General features: G+C 58.0%; 1 protein-coding gene across 1 annotated transcript in view; it reads left to right on the top strand.

Moving 5' to 3' along the window:
• Cacna1a (calcium voltage-gated channel subunit alpha1 A) overlaps window positions 1-20,063 on the top strand; it is a gene marked incomplete at its 5' end in the record, with an annotated part of 64,459 nt that overhangs the window by 12,032 nt on the left and 32,364 nt on the right. The window contains 9 exon segments of the mRNA XM_042670642.1: window positions 553-1,016; window positions 2,150-2,285; window positions 4,037-4,166; window positions 5,289-5,348; window positions 5,708-5,814; window positions 13,882-13,981; window positions 16,212-16,372; window positions 17,725-17,862; window positions 19,565-19,766. Of these exon segments, the coding sequence (XP_042526576.1) occupies window positions 553-1,016; window positions 2,150-2,285; window positions 4,037-4,166; window positions 5,289-5,348; window positions 5,708-5,814; window positions 13,882-13,981; window positions 16,212-16,372; window positions 17,725-17,862; window positions 19,565-19,766 (1,498 nt within the window).

Genomic DNA, 20,063 nt, shown 5'->3' with positions numbered 1-20,063 from the left:
GTGGCACTATGATAGAGCACTTGCCTAACACCTGTTAGCTCCAGCTTCCATCCCCAGCACTGCCGTGTGTGTGTGTGTGTGTGTGTGTGTGTGTGTGTGTGTGTAGTGTCGTTTGACTGATGTGGTATCCTCTACCCGCCTGGCAGCTCATGGGGGTTTGTGGGCATCACCAAGAAGTTTCGGGGTGGGAACCATGTAGACTCAAGACAGGAAATTTTTTTTCTTCATTGAATTTTATTAGCGCTGTGTCTTGCGACAGAGCCTCACTGGGAGGGTGGCAGGCAGAGATCTGGGCGGGAAAGCGATGATGAGCATTTATGGAGACTTGTGGCTTGGCCTGGGAATTGGCTGAAGTGGGCACCATTGTGTGTGTGTGTGTGTAAGATGCTGAGAGTGGACCTCAGGACCTTTACCCGTGCTAAGCAAGTGCTCTGTCCTTAAGCCATGCCCCCTCAGCCTTGGACTGGACTTCCAGATGCCCAGTTGTAATGATTGGTGGGATCGTGTTATTCTCTGATTTCTTCCCCCCCCCCCCCCCCCCGACTTCCTCAGAGACAACCAGGGCTCAGGGGTCCCGGTTTCTGGCCCCAACCTATCGACCACCCGGCCGATCCAGCAGGACCTGGGCCGCCAAGACCCACCGCTGGCCGAGGACATCGACAATATAAAGAATAACAAACTGGCTACGGGGGAATCGGCCAGTCCCCACGACAGCTTGGGCCACCCCGGCGGCGGCTCCCACAGCCCGGCCAAGATGGGAAACAGCATGGAGCCCGGGCCTGCACCCACGCCGTCCACCACGGCCACCAACCCCCTGAACACCGCCAGCCGCCGCATGCCCAACAACCCCGGGAACCCCTCCAACCCTGGGCCTCCCAAGACCCCCGAGAACAGCCTTATTGTCACCAACCCCAGCAGCGGCCACAACTCAGCCAAGCCTGCCAGGAAGCCCGACCACACCGCGGTGGACATCCCGCCCGCCTGCCCGCCCGCCCTCAACCACACCGTGGTCCAAGGTGAGGCCTTCCTCCGCCCTGCGGGGTCCAGGCCCAGCTGCCCTTCTCCCCCCAGCTGTAAAGGCCTCTCCTGGGGAGATCCACCTTTCTGGTCTCAGTTTCTCCCCCTGGAAAATAAGCACAGACATACTCCCATGCTGTGTTTGGTGAGATGGGTAATGAAGGATTTCTGTCTTTCTTCTCTGCCCATCCTGAGGCTTGAACTCAGGGCCTAGGTGCTGTCTTGAGCTTTTTCACTCAAAGTTAGCATGCTTAACCTCTTGGGCCACAGCTCCACTTCTGGTGGTTCACTGGAGATAAGAGTGTCACAGACTTTGCTGCCCAGGCTGGCTCTGAACTATGATCCTCAGATCCTGAGTAACTAGGACTACAGGCATGAGCCACCAGCACCTGGATTTAATGAATGAAGAATCTGACTTTATCTCTTATAAAGACTGAGACACCGCTTCCAGCCCAGAGGAGAATGGTGGGGGGGGGGGGGGGTCTTTGCAGAGAAACAGAAGTAGGAGGCTTACAAGTTTGAGACCAGCTTGATCTACAAACCCCCCCCCCCCCCCCCCCCCCCCCCCCCCCCCCCCCCCCCCCCCCCCCCCCCCCCCCCCCCCCCCCCCCCCCCCCCCCCCCCCCCCCCCCCCCCCCCCCCCCCCCCCCCCCCCCCCCCCCCCCCACCCCCCCAAAGCGAGACTCTTATCTTCAGTGAACCACACAAAAGCCAGAGTGGAGCTGTGGCTCAAGTGGTAGAGGGCCCCCAGCCTTGAGCCAAAAAGCCAAGTGAGAGGTGGAACCCCTCAGTTTAAGCCCCAGTAGCAGAAGAAAAAAAAAAAAAAACAACAAAGATGCCCCAGCCACATGTCTGTCCCAGGCAAAGATCTTGTCCACAAAATCAAAATTCTAGAGCATGTTGGGGTTAGAAGGAGGCATTTTGAAGCCTGCCAGCCTGGGGGTTCAAATCCCAGCTCTGTTACTCCCAAGCTGTGTGGCTAGAATCCTGTGCCTGGATTTCCCCTTCTGTGGCCGCCATCTCGCTTCTCCTGAGGAGGCCAGGTAGACAGCAGGTGCTTTGCTGGGCACAAGGTGCCCAGAGGCTTGTGGGAAGTGCTGGAGGGAGACCTGTGTCATGTTTTTGCCCACAGTGAACAAAAATGCCAACCCAGACCCCCCGTCCCAGAAGGAGGAAGAGAAGAAGGAGGAGGAAGACGACTCCGGGGAAGATGGCCCCAAGCCCATGCCCCCGTACAGCTCCATGTTCATCCTGTCCACAACCAACCCGTGAGTCCGGCCCCCAGCCTGCACTGCCCCCCAGATCGAAACCGCACGGTCACCAAGTTGCCCATGCCCTCCATGGTGGCCATCCACCCAGCCACAGCCCGCACCACCACCCATGGCAGCCGCTGCCCAAGGGTGCACTGCAGGCTGCATGGCCTCCGGCCAACAGCCTTCTCTCTCGAGCCTCCTTGAGGAAGAGAGGTAGCACATGCGTGTCCTGTCCACTCCCAGGTGCTAAACAGCGATCACATCGTCCCAGAAGAGAAACCTCTTTAAAAACCTCCATTTCCCCCAATGCTTCCTGACACCAAAGAAGCTGACAGGAACGGCTGCCCCCGTCCCCCCCCCCCCCCCCCCCCCCGCCTTTTTATGTAGTTGACCTCTTCCTTTTATTTAAGAAATGGTTAGGCAGGCATGCCGGCTCCTGCCTGTAATCCCAGCTACTTGGGCGGTGGAGGTAGGAGGGTCGTGGCTCTGGGCTGGCCCAGGGAAAAGCTCCGACTATACAAGAAAATTAATTTATCAAACCAGGCACCGGTGGCTCACGCCTGTCATCCTAGCTACTCAGGAGGCTGAGGTCTGAGGATCGTGGTTCAAAGCCAGCCCAGGCAGGAAAGTCTGTGAGACTTTTTTTTTTATTTTTTTTGTCGGTCGTGTGCCTTGAACTAGGCCTGGGCGCTGTCCCTCAGCTCTTCAGCTCAAGACTAGAGCTCTACCACGTGAGCCACAGCGCCACTTCTGGTTTTCTGGTGGTTTATTGGAGATAAGTTTCATGGACTTTCCTGCCCGGGTTGGCTTTGAACCGCGATCCTCAGATCTCATCCTCCTGAGTAGCTAGAATTACAGGCGTGAGCCACCGGCGCCGCGCCCGTGAGACTCTTATCTCCAATAAACGACCAGAAAACCACAAGTGGCACCGTGGCTCAAGTGGTAGAGCGCTAGCCTTGAGCTGAAGAGCTGAGGGACAGCACCCAGGCCCAGAGTTCAAGACCCACGACGAACGGAAGGAAGGAAGGAAGGAAGGAAGGAAGGAAGGAAGGAAGGAAGGAAGGAAAAGAAAATGCCATAGGACAGGGCTCTGGTTGGGGGCGTGGCTGTCAGGGGCGTGGCTAGGTCGCAGTGGGCGTGGCGTTGGGGCTGGTTTGAACAGTTGTGGGAGTGTTTCCACATTTGTGGGTGTGGCTTATCTGTGGGTGTGGCTCGATCGCTGAAGGCTGGTTTTGTGGACTGTTTCATTCTGGGTTGTGGGCGTGGTTCTGTGTGGGGCGTGGCTCCACGGCTGTGGGTGTGGCTCCAGGATAGAACCTCTGCCTAGCAATGGCAAGGCCCTGACATCAAACCCGGTACCAGCCGGGCGCTGGTGGCTCACGCCTGTAATCCTAGCTACTTAGGAGGCTGAGATCTGAGGATCGCAGTTCAAAGCCAGCCCGGGCAGGAGAGACCGTGAGACTCCTATCTCCAATAAAACCACCAGAAAACCGGAAGTGGCGCTGTAGCTCAAGTGGTAGAGCGCTTGCCTTGTGCTGAAGAGCTGAGGGACAGCGCCCAGGCCCAGAGTTCAAGCCCCACGACCGACAAAAAAACAAAAAAAGAGTCTCAAACCCGGTACCAAACCCGGTGTCTTGGGGGCTGCGGAGCAGTGGTGTTGGGGGGACGGGGGTCATGAGATAATAGGGGGTTGGTGGAGCGGGGAAGGAAAGGGTTTGGAGCCTGTGGTCTGAGGGCCTCTGGCCGCCCCTCTGCCCCGCACACAGCCTCCGCCGCCTGTGCCATTACATCTTGAACCTGCGCTACTTTGAGATGTGCATCCTGGTGGTCATCGCCATGAGCAGCATCGCGCTGGCCGCCGAGGACCCGGTGCAGCCCAACGCCCCGCGGAACAACGTGAGCGCCCCCCACTCCACCCTGCGCCTGCGCCCCCCCACCCCGCGCCCCGCCCCCCGCTCCCCCGCCCCCCGCCCCGCGCCCCGCCCTCCCCCCACCCCCGCCCCCGCGCCCCGCCCCCCACCCCCCACCCCGCCCCCCCGCCCCCGCCCCCGCGCCCCGCCCCCCGCGCCCCGCCCCCGCTCCCCCGCCCCCCGTGCCCCGCCCCACGCCCCGCCCCCCCGCCCCACGCCCCGCCCCCCCGCCCCGCCCTCCCCCCCACCCCCGCCCCCCGCGCCCCCCACCCCCGCTCCCCCGCGCCCCGCCCCCCGCCCCCCCCCGCCCCGCGCCCCCGCCCCCCGCTCCCCCGCCCCCCGCGCCCCCGCCCCCCGCCCCCACGCAGCCCGTCCCCGGGGCGGCAGGAGGCCGCGGCCCCCGGAGGCTGCAGGTTGCGCGCGGCACAGGTCGGGTGTCTAGTGCTGGGTGAGTGCTGGGATTACAGGTGTCCGCCACCGAGCCCGGCACAGCAAACAGTCCTTGAGCCTTGACCGTATCCTAAGCTGGGGGCGCCAAGGAAGTGGCGGCCTTGTGCTTGAGGGGTGACCTGGGAAGATGGGCGGGACCCAGAAGGGCGGGGCCGAGGGGTGCAGATTCGCGAGGGGTGAAGGGCCCCAGAAGCGGAGACACAGATTGTATCCCTGTCATTTTTGTATCGCTAAGGGAGGGGAACCCAGGGCCTTACCTAGGCTACGCTGAGCCACGCGCACGCGCACACACACAACCAGGTCCAAAAGTGGCATTTTTAAGCAGGTGGCCGGGGGGCGGCTTCCCTGAGGAAGTGGTATTTGAACTCGGGCACACAGGAAGAAGGGGGGGCAGATTTCCGACCGGCCTTCCAGGCAGCCGCGCACCCCCTGCAGAGCCGGGGGGGGGGGCGGCTTCGGCTCGCGTGGTCTCCGGCGCCCTCTGGTGGCCCTGCTTGGTAACAGCACCCTCCGCTGTCCCTGGAGCCCCGCAGACCCTGGTACCAGGTCGCTGAGCATCCGGGCAGGGGGAGGCAGGGGGTGGGGAGGGGGCTGGGGGGAGCAGAGCAAGCCGCTGACCCCGTGTCCCCTTTTGTCCACCCCTCCGTCTCCCGCCCAGGTGCTGCGGTATTTTGACTACGTCTTCACGGGCGTGTTTACCTTCGAGATGGTCATCAAGGTGAGGGTCTTGGGGGTCCCCCCGGTACCCCCGTTGCTCATCCATTAGGGTTGCAGGAGGGTGACCCCAGGGACAGGGAAGGGGCGGGACCTGGAAGCCATGGGCGGGAAAGGAGGGGGAGGGGACAAAGGAGGGGGGCAGGTTCTTGGGAGGCAGAGCTCATAGGGTTGTGGACTTGGGGTTCAGACAAAGGGGAGTCCAGACTTCCCTCCCCTGCCCCAGGATCTGGGCTTCAGAGCCTGTCAGTCAGAGCAGGCCTCCTGCGCCCCTCCCCCACGTGGGGCACCCCTCCCCCAGGGCAGACAGGTGGCTGTGACCCCTGTCCCGCCCTTCTTCCTCACCGCCCTCCCTACCCGCAGATGATCGACCTGGGGCTTGTCCTGCATCAGGGCGCCTACTTCCGCGATCTGTGGAACATTCTGGACTTCATTGTGGTCAGTGGGGCCCTGGTGGCCTTTGCCTTCACGTAAGTCTCCCCTCGAGGCCTCCATGGAGCTCTTTTATTCCCTGTGGCCGAGGGGTGCGGGGGGGGGGGGGGCATGCACCGGGAGGGCTGCATCTGCATGACTCCACCACCTGAGGCCCCCCATACTCACCGCCTCGCCGCCGCCGCTTCTGTAGACTAGCGCCGACATCTCATCCCCTCCCCGGCTCGCCGCTGTCTCTTTGGGGGATGGTCCCCCTAAAAAGACAACCCGGAAATGAGTGTGTCTGAGAACCACACACACACGTCACCTGTGGCCTCCAGGCCGCGGGTGCAGCCCTGGCTCTGGCTGCATCTCTCCTCCGACGCCGCCCTGGGCCGGCTCACCCCGCTGCAGGGGGCGATTTCTCCAAGAGGGGTGCCACCTTGTGGGGCAGCGTCCGTTCTAGACGGCACCCTGGTTCTGAGCAGCCCTTTCAAGATGGCCCCGTGCGGTGGACAGTCGCTCCCGATGTGACGTCCAGCTTCTGGACGGCATCCCCTCCCCCCCCTCCAGCTGCGGGGCGGAGTCACCCCCAGCTGACACCCCAAAGGACAGACATGTTCTTACAAAGACTGAGCAGCGCCTTGGCTCAAATTCTGGGTATCCATTTCAAGATGGCGCCCTCAGGCTGCTTCGAGATGAAGCCCAGACCCTGGGCAGCCCAGGGGGTGCCTGATATAGGGGTGCATCCCAAGATGGGGCCCAGGGTCTGAGCCCCTCTCAGCTCCCGGGCCCTGGCAGCCGACCCCTCCACTGAGGCAGGTTGAGATTTGTGAGAAGCTCCAAACCCAGAGAATTTGGGGGGGCTTGGTTGTGCCCCCAGGGTGGGAATCCCCAAAGACAGCTCCATAGTAAGATTTGGGGGTCCCCTGTGCCTTCCCCTCCCCGTTCCTGCTAGCCAGATGTAGTAGGAACCTGGGCCTGACAGTGGGGTCCAAGTCAGGGGCCCATTTCCAGGGGTGGACTACAGGAAGTTGCTGCTCTCCTCTTCCTGGCAATGCATGGCATCAAGCTGTGTTCAGAGAACGGGAAGTCGCCAAAGGTTTTGGGTGCCTCCCAGGGCAGGGTCCATGCTACCAAGGAGGGGACTCAGCCCTCGCCTGACTCCCCCTCCCCCCATTCCTCTCTCCTCTCCCCCTCTTCTGCCTTCGTGGCCACCTTGTCTGCTTTTCTTTCTTCTCTTCCTCCCCCATCCCTCTTAACCCTCCCCCTCCCTTGGAGTAATAGAAATGGAACTCAGGGCCCCAACATACCAAGCATTGTCCTCTATTAAAGCACTGGCATATACAGTCAGGGTTCTGCTGCACTATCAGGAAACACTGTAGCCAATAAATAGAATGCTAAGCAAGGCCAGGTGCCGGTGGCTCACACCTAGAATCAGCTACAGCTACTCAGGAGGCTGAGATCGGAGGACCAAAGCTCAAAGCCAGCCCTGGGCAAGGAAAAAAAACAAAACCTGTGAGATTCTTTTTTTTTGGGGGGGGAGGTCCGGTCGTGGGGCCTAAACTCTGAGCCTGGGCTCTGTTCCTCAGCTCAGCTCTTCAGCTCAAGGCTAGCGCTCTACCACTTGAGCCACCGCACCACTTCCAGCTTTTTTTCTTTTTGCTTATGTGGTTCTGGGGAATCGAACCCAGGGCCTCATGCATGCAAGGCAAGCGCTCTATCACTGAGCCACCTTCCCAGCCCCATGATATTATAATGTTTTGGGTTTTTTTGGATCCGGTCATGGGGCCTGAACTCTAGGCCTGGGCATTGTCCCTCAGCTCTTCAGCTCAAGGCTAGCGCTCTACCACTTGAGCCACAGCGCCACTTCTGGCTTTTTTATTTTTTCTGCTTATGTGGTGCTGAGGAATCGAACCCAGGGCCTCATGCATGCAAGGCAAGCGCTCTACCACTGAGCCACCTTCCCAGCCCTCCTGTGAGATTCTTATCTCCAATAAACCAGCAAAAAAAACCAGAGGTAGAGCTGTGGCTCAAATGGTAGAGCACCAGCCTTGAGCAAAAATATATCAACAAATAAAAAGCTGCAAGACAGTGCCCAGGCCCTGAGTTCTAGCCCCAGAATGAAACAAAAAGAAATAGAAAAAGAAAACAAAGCACAGCAAATTCAAGGAGAAAGAGCGCCCCTGAAAAGCAGATGGGGGTCACCAAGGGTGGCGACTCACCTGTAACCTCCAATGTTCTGGAAGTAGAAGTGGGGGATTGTGAGTGTTCTGGGCCACCTAGACTGCACAGCCGTGTCATGACACACGTACGTACATACATGCATGTCCACACACATACATGCATACATGCATGCCCACACACATGCATACATGCATGTCCACACACATGCATGCCTACACACGTGCGTGCCCACATACATACATGCATGCATACATGTCCATACATACATGCATGCATACATGCCCACACATACATGCATACATGCATGTCCACACACATGCATGCCTATGCACATGCATGCCCACATACATGCATGCGTACATGCTTACACACATGCATGCCCGCATACATACATGCCCACACATGTACATGCTTACACGCATACACGCATACATATGTGTTTGTATGTGTGTACGAATGACAAGCAGTTTCCTTAATAATGTAACATTCAGTGCACACCGATAAGAAACACTAAACCGCGGCAGATCCGTGGGCAAAGCATGCCGACAGAACTTTCCGGCCAGGCATGGCAGTCCACTCCTGTCTCCCAGCCCGTGGGGGGCTGGGTGACATGGTGACACTTTGTCTCAAACGAACAAACGACGACAAAACGGTGGCAGCGTTTTGCAGCCCTCCAGCTGGAGTGGCTTGATCTCGGGCGGAGCCGCGGGGCCCGCCCAGCCCGCTCTGCTCTCCCTCCCCTCCCTACTTCCTCCTCCTCTCTCCCCTTTCCTCCCCCCTTCCTCTCTGTTTCTCAGCTTCCTCCTTTCCCATGAGGCCAGGCTGGGCCCGGACGAGGGTCCCAGGGTCCCTGGTTCCGGAGACAAGGCGGGGACAGGGCCCCCACACAGTGCGGCCTCTGCCAGCTGTGTCCTGAGAAAAGTCCGCGGGGGGGGGGGGGGGGGGCCTCTTGTGTGGGAGCCGGCAGCCCTCAGAGCCGGCCTGTCAACCCAGCGCCGGCGCCATTGGGGGGTGTTCACCCCTCGACCTACGCCTAGGGTCTCTGAAGTCACCACAAGTCTTTTTTTGGGGGGGGGGAAGGAGGAAGGAAGGGGTACGAAGATTTGAACTCAGGTCCAGGTGTTTTCTAGGCAGACACTCTGCCTTGCTAGCCAGGCCCTCAGCACGGAGCCACGCCTCCTGATGGCAAGCCACGCCCCTTGCCGGAGTCACACCCCTAACGCGGCCACTCCCCTAGCGCTGGGACACGCCCCCTTGTCAGTGGGCCATACCCGGTATGCCTAGCCACGCCCCGGACGCCTGGCCACGCCCCGGACGCCTGGCCACGCCCCCAGCCTCCACTCAAACTGCTTCAACTGTTCCCCTCTGAGTCCATCTGTAAACTACCCGGTGCCCTTCAGCTCCGTTCTGAGGGGCGCCCCCCCACCCCCATTCCAGGGCCTTCAGGTCACCGGGAGCCCCCGCGGGCACAGGCAGGTGGGAGGTCTTGCCGGCGCATGCGTCGGGCCCAGAACACCTTGAATTGATGAGATGGGATGGGAGAGGAGACCCCCCCAGATCCCGCGCCCCGAACCCCCCTCCTGGCCGGTGTCTGGCACGGGCTGCCCGCCAGGCCTTTGCCTTTTGTCTGGTTAGGAATGGACGGGGACCGGGGCTCAGGCCCGCCCCCTCCTCTGCCACACCTTCTGCTCTGTCCCCTGGGCCCAGACGGAGGTGAAGATTACAGACGGTAGATTAACCCCGTTGTTTCCAATGATAGCCCATCCTCCACCTGGAATCCTAGCAGCTTTGGGGGAGGGGAGGTGTAAGAGTTTAGGAAGATCAAGAATCTAGAATGGAAGACAGCCACAGCATAAAATTTATGAGCCAGGGCTGGGAAGGTGGCTCAGTGGTCGAGCGCTTGCCTTGCATGCCTGAGGCCCTGGTTCGATTCCCCAGCACCACATAAACAAAAAGAAAAAAAGCCGGAAGTGGCGCTGTGGCTCAAGTGGTAGAGCGCTAGCCTTGAGCTGAAGAGCTGAGGGACAGCGCCCAGGCCCAGAGTTCAGGCCCCACGACCAGACCAAAAAAAAAAAATTTAGGAGCCATCCCCCACCCCTCCAGCTCAACCGACTCGCCAGGTGGAGTCACTCAGGCCCACAGTCCCAGCTATGGGAAGGCACAGGTGGGAGAAGACCAACCTGAGACCCCGGCTGAAAAACAAAGCTGGGGACATGGTTCAAGGGGTAGAACACCTGCTTAGGAAGCACGAGGCCCTGAGTTCAAACCCCGCGGAGGAAGGAATGAAGGAAGGGAAGGAGGGAAGGAAGCCAGGCGCCGGTGGCTCTTGCCTGTCATGCTAGCTACTCAGGAGGCTGAGGTCTGAGGATCGAGGTTCAAAGCCAGCCTGCGCAGGAAAGTCCCTGAGACTCTATCCCCAGTGAACCACCCAAAAGCCGGAAGTGGCGCTGTGGCTCAAATGGCAGAGCGCCAGAACTGAGCAAAGAAAGCTCATGGACGGCGCCAGACCCTGAGTTCAGGGCCCAGGATTGGCACCAAAAACTAAAATATCCTTGCAGCCACAGCAGCAGGGGCCAAAGCCCCAGGGGAGCCCCAAAGGCTCTGTTGGAGCTTTCCAGAACCTTTCCAGACCTCCTGCTTCTCGGTGATGTGTGTGTGTGTACGTGTGTGCGCGTGTGCACGTGCGCGTGCGCATGTGTGTCGTCCATCCACTAACCGTGAGCCGCACCCATGTGTCATCAGCCGCGCGACCGGGTGCCCTGCGGCGGGGCAGTGGCCGGCGGTGGCGACCCTGTCCCCGCTGCCCGCCACCGGCCTGGTGCCGCCCGGCCTCCCCAGGCCCAGGCCCGGCAGCGCCGGCAGCGCCTCCAACCCGTGCCCACCAACCACATTTCCAGGAAGCCAATTGGCAATTTCCTCCCCATTGCCAAAGGCATCGATCAAGTTGGGTTTTTGTGGGTTGTTGTTGTTTTTTTTCCCCCGACCGTGATGAGCTCTGAGGTTTGAGTGCAAGATCGGCAGCTCTGGGTTTGAATCCAGCGCTGGTGCTGGCTTGGCCGTGTACCCTCGCAAATCACCACCCCACTAGGCTTCCTCCGATGCAAAAGGGCACTGGGTTGGTACAGGCTAGGCCAGGGATGGGCGCGCAGGACACCACGCGCCACAGCAAAACTGCAGATCAGTGGAAATCAGTGTTGGTGGAAACTCCACCAGCACCAGCCCAGAAAGCAGGAAGCTAAAACTCCCACAGCCAGAGGTGGGGGGGGGGGGGGGGGGGAGGAGCCTGGAGGAAGCCCAGGAGAAGGCCGCGGCAGCGAAGCTATTCTGTGTGCTCTAAAAATGTATCACTGACCGGGTGCTGTGGCTCACACTTGTCATCCCAGCTCCTCCTCCTCAGGAGGCTGAGGAGGCAAAGATGGTAGAGATTGAGAAGATAGCAATTCCAGGGCAGAAAAGGCCAGGAGACCCCAATCACAATGCATAGCTGGACCCAGTAGAGCATCCCTGTCATCCCAGCCATGTGGGAAGTATAAATAGGAGGATTGCAGTCTGAGGCCAGCCTGCTCATAAATGTGAGATTTCATTAGAAAATAATAATAATAACTATGACAGAATGATCTGGGGACATGACCCAAGTGCCTGACAAGCAAGCACAGCCCCGAGTTCAAACCCAGCACCAAACCATTTCCAGAGCATTCTATCACCACCCACCCATTTCCCGGGGGAGGGTCGTTGGCGCTGATGAGCACAATCAAACCCAGGCCCCCTCCCGAGCCACCTCCTTTAAGACCAGCTCAGGCCTCCCCAGAGCCCCAAATGGAAAAAGGGGGTCTGCCAGCTCTAAGCAGCCAACAGGAGTGTCGAGTGCTCCTGGAGTTCCTGCCAGCCCTCGGGCAGCCCCACTCCTGGAAATCTGTGTTTGGTGGACCCTGGGGTTCGGGGCGGGGCGGGGCGGGGCGAACGTGGACGGGCCGGTGTCCAGCTGGCTGGAAGTGGGCGGTGTCTGTCTGCCGCCCGGGGGTGGGGGAGGGGAGGCCCGGGCCCAGGCGTTCGTGTGTCTGTGCGTGTTCGCGTGTTCGCGTGTTCTGTGTTCTCTCTCCTCTGAGGAAACTCACCGTCTGTCTCCCCCGCCACATCACTTGCCCAGGAGCAGCGCACGGTAAAGTCTCTCTCTGTCTCTCTGCCTCTCTGTCTCTGTCTCTCTCTCTCCCTCTCTCACTCTCTCTCTCTCCCTCTCCCCCTCGTCCTCCATTCCTGCTGTCAGCCACGTGCTTTCTGGGCCTCCTTTGTCTGGCCTTGTGTTCTCAGTGCTGTCCTGTCGCTTACTCCAGTGACTACAGACCTCCACAGCAGTGGCTCCCGCCTGTCATCCCAGCTCCTCAGGAGGAGGCTGAGATCTGAGGATCGGGGTTCAAAGGTCCAACCTCTGGGCAGGGACGTCCGGGAGGCGCTTATCACCAGTTAAACACCAAAAACACAAACCAGAAGTGGTGCTGTGGCACAAGTGGTAGAGCACCAGCCTTGAGCAAAAAAAAAAAAAAAGCTCGGGGACAGTGCCCAGGCTCTGAGTTCAAGCCCCAGGACCAACACAGATGCACGCACATGTGCACACACACACACACACACACACACACACACACACACGTAGAATCTGATCCTGTCATTCTGATGATTCTGACCATTCTTGTCCCAAACTCACCGGGTGGGGGTACACCCTCCTTGAGACCCATTTCTAATGACTCAGAGAACTGGAGTGAGCAGTGACACCCCCCCACACACACACCCCAGATGACAGAGGCGCAGACAAGCCAGGAGCCAGGAGCAGGGGGGGCTGGGGCAGAGAATGGACACTCTTCCCCTCTGTGATTTAGCAGCTGCCGGGTGCGGTGCCGCACGCCTGTAATCCCAGCACTGGAAAGGCTGAAGCAGGCGAAGGATAAGTCCCAGGCCAGCCTGGGCCCCGTAGTGAGACTTTTATCTCAAAAAACAAACAAAATTTAAAAATGACAACATTACAGCACAGTCAGAGGCCAAAGATCATGGCCCGAAGACACAGGAAGGTGTGGGGCCTGAGCACCTCGAACTCGTGGCCCTGAGGCTGGCTTGGCTCAGAACTCAGAAGCTCCAGGGCTGGATGTGGGAGGGGATGGGGGCGGCCCTGAGATGGGGGACACTGGGGGCGCTGATGCCCGGGGCGGGCTGGCCACTGTAAGCCAGGCTGGTGGGTTTGGGGATCTGTGCATCTTGCCCCCCGCCATGCTGTTCTGGGGGGAGTCCAGGGGTCCCCTCACCCCACTAGCTGAGCCTGTGCAGGCTGAACCTGCCAGGTGCAGGCACCAGGTTGGGTGGGGGGGCACTGACCTCGGCTGTGGTCATTTCCTGTCCCTGGCTTCGAGGGAGGGGGCCTGGTGTGCATCACCACCCCAAGCATCTCCGAAGATGCTTCTAGAAGGAGGAAGGCTTCCATCTGCCCGCCATGGCCCTCCTTAAAAAGAACATAGGATCTTCACATACACACACACACCAGAACAAAGGCCTCACAAGAACTGGGGGGGGGGGTGCGGCGGGGCAGTTGACCCCCCCAGACCAAGTTTGGCAACAGTGGCTCCCACCTGTCATCCCAGCAACTCAGGAGGCTGAGATCTGAGGATCAAGGTTCGAAGCCAGCCCAGATAGGAAAGTCCATGAGACTCCGATCTCTATCTAATGAACCAACAAAAAACCAGAAGTGGAGCTGCGGCTCAAGTGGTAAAGCACCAACCTTGAGGAAAACAAAAAACCAACCTCACTGGCTCTAAAAAGCCAAGGTTGGGGGGTGCCAAGCTCACCCCAAACTCCTAGACTCGGGGCAATGGGGAATCATACCAAACGTCAGCCCTGCCCCCCTTCTCCCAACCTCACCTCTGCCTTTTCTCTTCCCACCCCAACATCGTCCACAGAGGCAACAGCAAAGGGAAGGACATCAACACCATCAAATCCCTCCGCGTGCTCCGGGTGCTGCGGCCTCTCAAAACCATCAAGCGCCTGCCGAAGCTCAAGGTGAGGCTGGTGAGGGAGGCCCGCCGTGTCGGGTTGAGCCTCGCTCAAGACCCCACATTGACCGGGCACGGGAGGGCACGCCTGTAATCCCGGCCCGGGAGAAGCAGAGGCAGGACAATTGGAAGTTCAAAGCCAAGCCTGGGTATACCTAGTGAATTCTAGACTTGAGACAGGTTTCCAAGTCTGAGGGAGGAAAAATAGTTTCTTTGTTTTCTTTTTTTTTTTTTCCTTGTCAGTTGTGGGACTTGAACTCTGGGCCTGGGCGCTGTCCCTGAGCTCTTCAGCTCAAGGCAAGCTCTCTACCACTTGAGCAACAGCGCCACTTCAGGTTTTCTGCTGGGTCATTAGGTGTAAGAGTCTCACGGACTCTCCTGGCCAGAGTTGGCTTTGAACCACGAACCTCAGGTCTCAGCCTCCTGAGTGGCTAGGATTACAGGCGGGAGCCACCAGCGCCCAGCCCAGATTTTTAACTTAAAATTTTTTAACTTTTTAGAATTTTTTAAATGTGGTACTGGTAACAAGCTTTTTGTCTGTGGTGTGTGTGTGTGCACGTGCACGCACATGTGCCCGTGCCCATGTGCCATGCCCATGCATGTGCATTCACACCAATCATGAGGCTTGAACTCAGGGCCTGTGCACTGTCCCTGAGCATTTTCACTCAAGGCTGGTGCTCGACCACTTCAGCCACAGCTCCACTTCTGGCTGTTTGCTGGCTCATGGGACATCAGAGTCTCATGGACTTTCCTGGCTGAGCTGGCTTTAAACCTTATCTTCAGATCTCAGCATGGTGAGTAGCTGGGTTAAAAGGCTCAGCTGCCAGCTCCGGGCTGGAGAAATGTGTTATTACAAATTCCTAGCAGTAAAACGTGTGGAGTTTTAAAAAAAAAATCTCTGTATTATGGAAATGTTCCAGGAACTTTAGGTGCAAGGACCCCATTCCCAAAAGCTGCTGTTCAGAGAGAGAGAAGACAAGAGAAAAGAGAGGGAGAGAGGGGGAGAGGGAAAAAGGGAGGAAGGGAGAGAGGGAGGAAAGCAAAACAAGTTTTGGCTTGTGATCCTGTCTACTTAGAGGCCCACCTAGGGAGGATCCCAGTTCAAAGCCAGCCTGGGCAAAAAAAAAGTTTCTGAAGCAATTTGTGACCACGAGCCAGCTGCAGTGGTACATTCCTGCCATCCCAGCTTCATGGGAAGCATAAAAAGGAGGATCGTGGTCCAGATCAGCCTGGGCCAGAAGTAAGTGTCTCAGATACCAAAAAAATAGGCAGCCGGGCGCTGGCAGCTCTCAGCTATAATCCCAGCTACTCAGGAGGCTGAAATTGGAGGATCACCGTTTGAAGCCAGCCCTGCAGAAAAGTCTGTGAAATTCTTATCTACAACTAACCAGCAAAAAGCTACATGTGGCCGGGCGCTGGTGGCTCACGCCTGTCATCCTAGCAACGCAGGAGGCTGAGATCTGAGGATCACGGTTCAAAGCCAGCCCAGGCAGGAAAGTCCGTGAGACTCTTATCTCCAATTAATCACAGAAAAAGCCAGAAGTGGTGCTATGACTCAAGTAGTAGAGTGCTAGCCTTGAGCAAAAAGCTCAGGGACAGTGTCCAAGCCCAGAGTTTGAGCCCCAGGACTGGCAAAATTAAAACAAGATTGAGTCTGACTCCAAAAGTTCTCTCTCCGATGGAGTCAGGAGCCCTTCCTGAGTGACTCACCTATCACCCCCAAAATGATGACAGTGAGGGTGTTCTGTGTGGGACCCTCTTCAGATTCCAGAGTTCTGCACAGTGGCGCAGAACTTGCCCTGGTCCCTCATCTCTAGATGACGGACGGGACATGCATAGTCCTTCTGCCGTCTGGGTCAGGGGACACAGACAGGAAAGTTGGTTCAGCAAAGATGCCAGGCGCCCGTGGCTCACACCTGTCATCTGAGCTACTCAGGAGGCTGAGATCTGAGGATCGAGGTGCAAAGCCAGCCGGGGCTGGAAAGGCTGTGAGACTCTCATCTCCAATAAACCGCCAGAAGTGGCGCTCTGGCTCAGGTGTTAGAGCGCTCGCCTTGAGCTGAAGAGCTGAGGGACGGCGCCCAGGCCCAGAGTTCAAGCCCCATAACAACCAAAAGAAAAAATGATCCCATGTCTTCCCACAGCCCCCAGAGTGCTGGCAGGCAGACCCCATGGGTGTATGGGTCCGGGGGTGCTTTGGCCTCATGCTGCCTCGCCCCCCCCCCCCCCCCCCGCAGGCGGTGTTCGATTGCGTGGTGAACTCACTGAAGAACGTCTTCAACATCCTCATTGTATACATGCTCTTCATGTTCATCTTCGCCGTGGTGGCTGTCCAGCTGTTCAAAGGAAAGTTTTTCCACTGCACAGATGAGTCCAAGGAGTTTGAGAAAGACTGTCGGTAAGTTGTCATCTGTGGGGCCCCGTGTGTGTGTGCGGGGGGTGTGGATGGGGAGAGAGGCCGTGGCGGGAACCCTTGGGAAGCACGGAAACTTGCACCCTTGCAGCTGTGTTGAATCTGGGAAAAGCAAATAAAATGGTTCTGGAATTAAAGACACTCAAGCATCCCCACATAGGATCCAGAAGGTAGGTGAGTTTGGTAGCACATGCCTATAATCCCAGCACTCCGGAGGCTGAGGCAGGAGGATCGGGAGTTCCAGGCCAGCCAGGACTACATACATACCATGACCCTGTCTCAAAAAGAAGTAATAATAATAATAACCTAGTGCTCCTTGCCAAATAATTGCCTAGCAATTGCCCAACTCTGTCTACCGCTCAGTAATATTTGTGTGTGTGTTGAATTCAGGGCCTGGCCTCTGCTCCTGAGCTTTTTTTTTTCTTGCTCAAGGCTGGTGCTCTACCACTTCAGTCACAGCTCTCCTTCTGGTTTTTGGAGGTTCATTGGAAATGAGAGTCTCATGGATTTTGCTGCCCAGGTTGGCTTTGAACCGCGATCCTCAGATCTCAGCCTCCTAAACCGTGCAATTACAGGCGTGAGCCATGGCTGCCCAGCTACTAGTTACTATATATTTTTTTGTCTTTGCAGATCAAGGACAATTGGTTGTTATTACCCATTTTTGTAATAACTGGGAAGGAGCTGTAGACACCAGAGAAACAACTAGAAATACTTTATCTCTGAAACTATTTTTTTTTTTTTTGGTCAGTCGTGGGCCTTGAACTCTGGGCCTGGGCGCTGTCCCTCAGCTCCTCAGCTCAAGGCGAGTGCTCTACCACTTGAGCTACAGCGCCATTTCCAGCTTTCTGGTGGTTTATTGGAAATAAGAGTTTCATGGACTTTCGTGCCCAGGCTGGCTTTGAACCGTGATCCTCAGATCTCAGCCTCCTGAGTAGCTAGGATGACAGGCATGAGCCACCGGTGCCTGGCACTATTTTTTAAATGTCACTGGAGAGGCTCAGCCCCCCGAGTGCCGGGATCACAGGCGTCCAGATCGGTTTCTGGGCTGCTTGTGGCTGTGAGATGGCTCCTAGCCAGGCACACCTGCGCACTCCTGTAGCCCCAGCTACTCAGGGGGCAGAGACAGGAGAATCACTCACGCTCAGGGGTTCAAAACCAGCCTGGGCAGCTTAGGGAGACCTCGTGTCCGTACAAAAGATGGGGGGGGGGGGACGACACTTGGGTCCAGTGGGGAATGAGCCCCGGCTTCCTGCCCCTCCCGCGGCCCTCTGGGTGCAGAGATTGGATGTTGGGTCTGCGGCCGCAGGGCGCTGGGGCCTCACGTTCGCGTCCCGCAGGGGCAAGTACCTCCTGTACGAGAAGAACGAGGTGAAGGCCCGGGACCGGGAGTGGCGCAAGTACGAGTTCCACTACGACAACGTGCTGTGGGCGCTGCTCACCCTCTTCACCGTGTCCACGGGGGAAGGCTGGCCGCAGTGAGCGGGGGCGGGGCCGGGGCGGGGCCGGGGCGGGGCCGGGGCGGGGCCCGGGCGTGGTCGGTGCGAGCCTGTGAGGGCGTGGCTGGGTGGGCGGGGCCGGGGAGAGGGGCGGGGCCAGCTGGTAGGGCGGTGGGAAGCTGGGGGGGGCGGGGGGAATGAGGGTGGAAGGCTCTGATCCCAAAGCAGGGACCTTGCTAGGGTGTGAAGGGACAGGCTTGAGGCCGGTGGGCAGCCCAGTGGCTGGGGCCGTGGTTAAGGCTTGGCTAGGGCGTAGCTCAGTGAGGGTTGGTTTTCTAGAGGGGTGGCTCAGCTCTGGGTGAGGGCTTGCCCTGGGCTCAGCGTCGGGGTGTGGCCATGGTGGGGGCATGGCTCCTCAGTGTAGGAGGCGAGACTATAGCGGCCCAGGGCCCAATGAAGGCCCTTGTGGATGATAGGGTGGAGCTCCAGGTGGGGGCGTGGCCAGATGTGAGGCCTGTCTCTGTGATAGGGCGGAGCTCCGGGCAAGGGCGTGGCCCAGTGTGGGGAGTGTCTCTGAGTTAGAGTGGAGCTCCAGGCGGGGGCGTGGCCTAGTGTGGGAGTGTCTCTGTGATAGGGTAGAGCTCCAGGTGGGGGCGTGGCCCTGTGTGGGGTTTGTCTCTGTGATAAGACGTGGCTCAGCATTTGGGGCGTGGCGCAGTGACTGGTGTGGCTTTGTAGAGACCTCGGCTCAGAGAAGTCGCTCAGTGATGGGGTGTGGCTCAATGCAGGGCGTGCTCGGTGTCCCAAGAATTTAAAATAAAAGAGTGCTAAGCAAGGTAGTGCACAGCTGTTCATTTCAGCTACAGAAGAGGCAAAAATAGGAAGATAGCCATCCAAGGCTTGAGGACCCTGTCCAAACAATAATGACAACAAAATGGGCTGGGTGAAGCCTGCCTAGTGAGTACAAAGCTTGGTACTGAGTTCAAGTCCCAGTGCCACCTCCCACAAAACGGCGGCGGCCGTGACCTTGTGGGTCTGGACACGTGGCCTTGTGTGGCCTCTGCTTATCCTCGCCATAGTCTCCTCTGTGGCGCAGGCCGGGGACCTCTGGAGTCCCACCCGTCCCCTGCTGGCATTTAGCACAGGTCTCCCCAAATGTGGGGGCCACCGGAGGACGGGGAAGAGGGGGGTCCTCATCACTTACAATTCTGACAAGTTCTTCCTTGTGGGCTTTTAAAGTGCTGTAGTCTTTGTGCCCTTCTCTCCTGCTTTGAAAACCCCTGCAATCTATGTACCTCAGTTTCCCTACATGCAAGATGGAGCCAGTAGTAGCCCCAAGAGGGTGGCTGTGAAAATCACTAAAATATTAGGCATGTTGCTGATGAATCACAACCACTCACCCTGGTACTTAGCACCAGGTACATAGCACTTAGTACCATTACTGCTAACCTGGATCCTTAGCCGAAGTACTCAGTGCTTTAGCATCAGTACTGCCAACCCTGGTACTTAGCAGTACTTGATACTTAGCATGAACACAGCCCAACCTGGCACTTAGAACAAGTGGGTACTTAGCCTAAGTATCACCGACACTGTACTTAGCACAAGTACTGGGTACTTAGTACAAGTACCACCAACCTTTGTTGTAGAGGTAACCTTATCAGTAAAGGTAACTTTTCTGTCATTTCCATTTCCTCTCCATGCTTCTGTCCATTCCTGTCCCTGCTCTGCCCACTCCCCACAGGGTCCTCAAGCATTCAGTGGACGCCACGTTTGAGAACCAGGGCCCCAGCCCTGGGTACCGCATGGAAATGTCCATCTTCTACGTGGTCTATTTCGTGGTCTTCCCCTTCTTCTTTGTCAACATCTTCGTGGCCTTGATTATCATCACTTTCCAGGAGCAGGGGGATAAGATGATGGAGGAGTACAGCCTGGAGAAAAACGAGGTACTGACACCCAGTTGCGACCCCACCCCACCCCATATTCACACATAAGCACGGTCAGGAACCAACACTTGCTTCTTCTGTGCGGGATGCAGTTCTGCAGGGCAGCCCTCATGAACTTCCCTTCGCCACGTGATATGTATCAGTCAGTTCAGACCAGGGTATGCTGCAGTAATGAGTATCCCCTAGAGTCACAAAGGGGCTGGTTTTTGCTTTTTTGTGTGCAAGTCCTGGAGCTTGAACTCAGGACCCAAGAACTGCCACTTCGCTTTTTTGCTCAAGGCTAGCCCTTACCACTTG

The sequence above is a fragment of the Dipodomys spectabilis genome, unplaced genomic scaffold (assembly GCF_019054845.1).
Source record: "Dipodomys spectabilis isolate Male_0828 unplaced genomic scaffold, ASM1905484v1 ptg000573l, whole genome shotgun sequence".
Classification (NCBI taxonomy): Eukaryota; Metazoa; Chordata; class Mammalia; order Rodentia; family Heteromyidae; genus Dipodomys; species Dipodomys spectabilis.
This window is presented reverse-complemented; position numbering and strand designations above follow the sequence as displayed.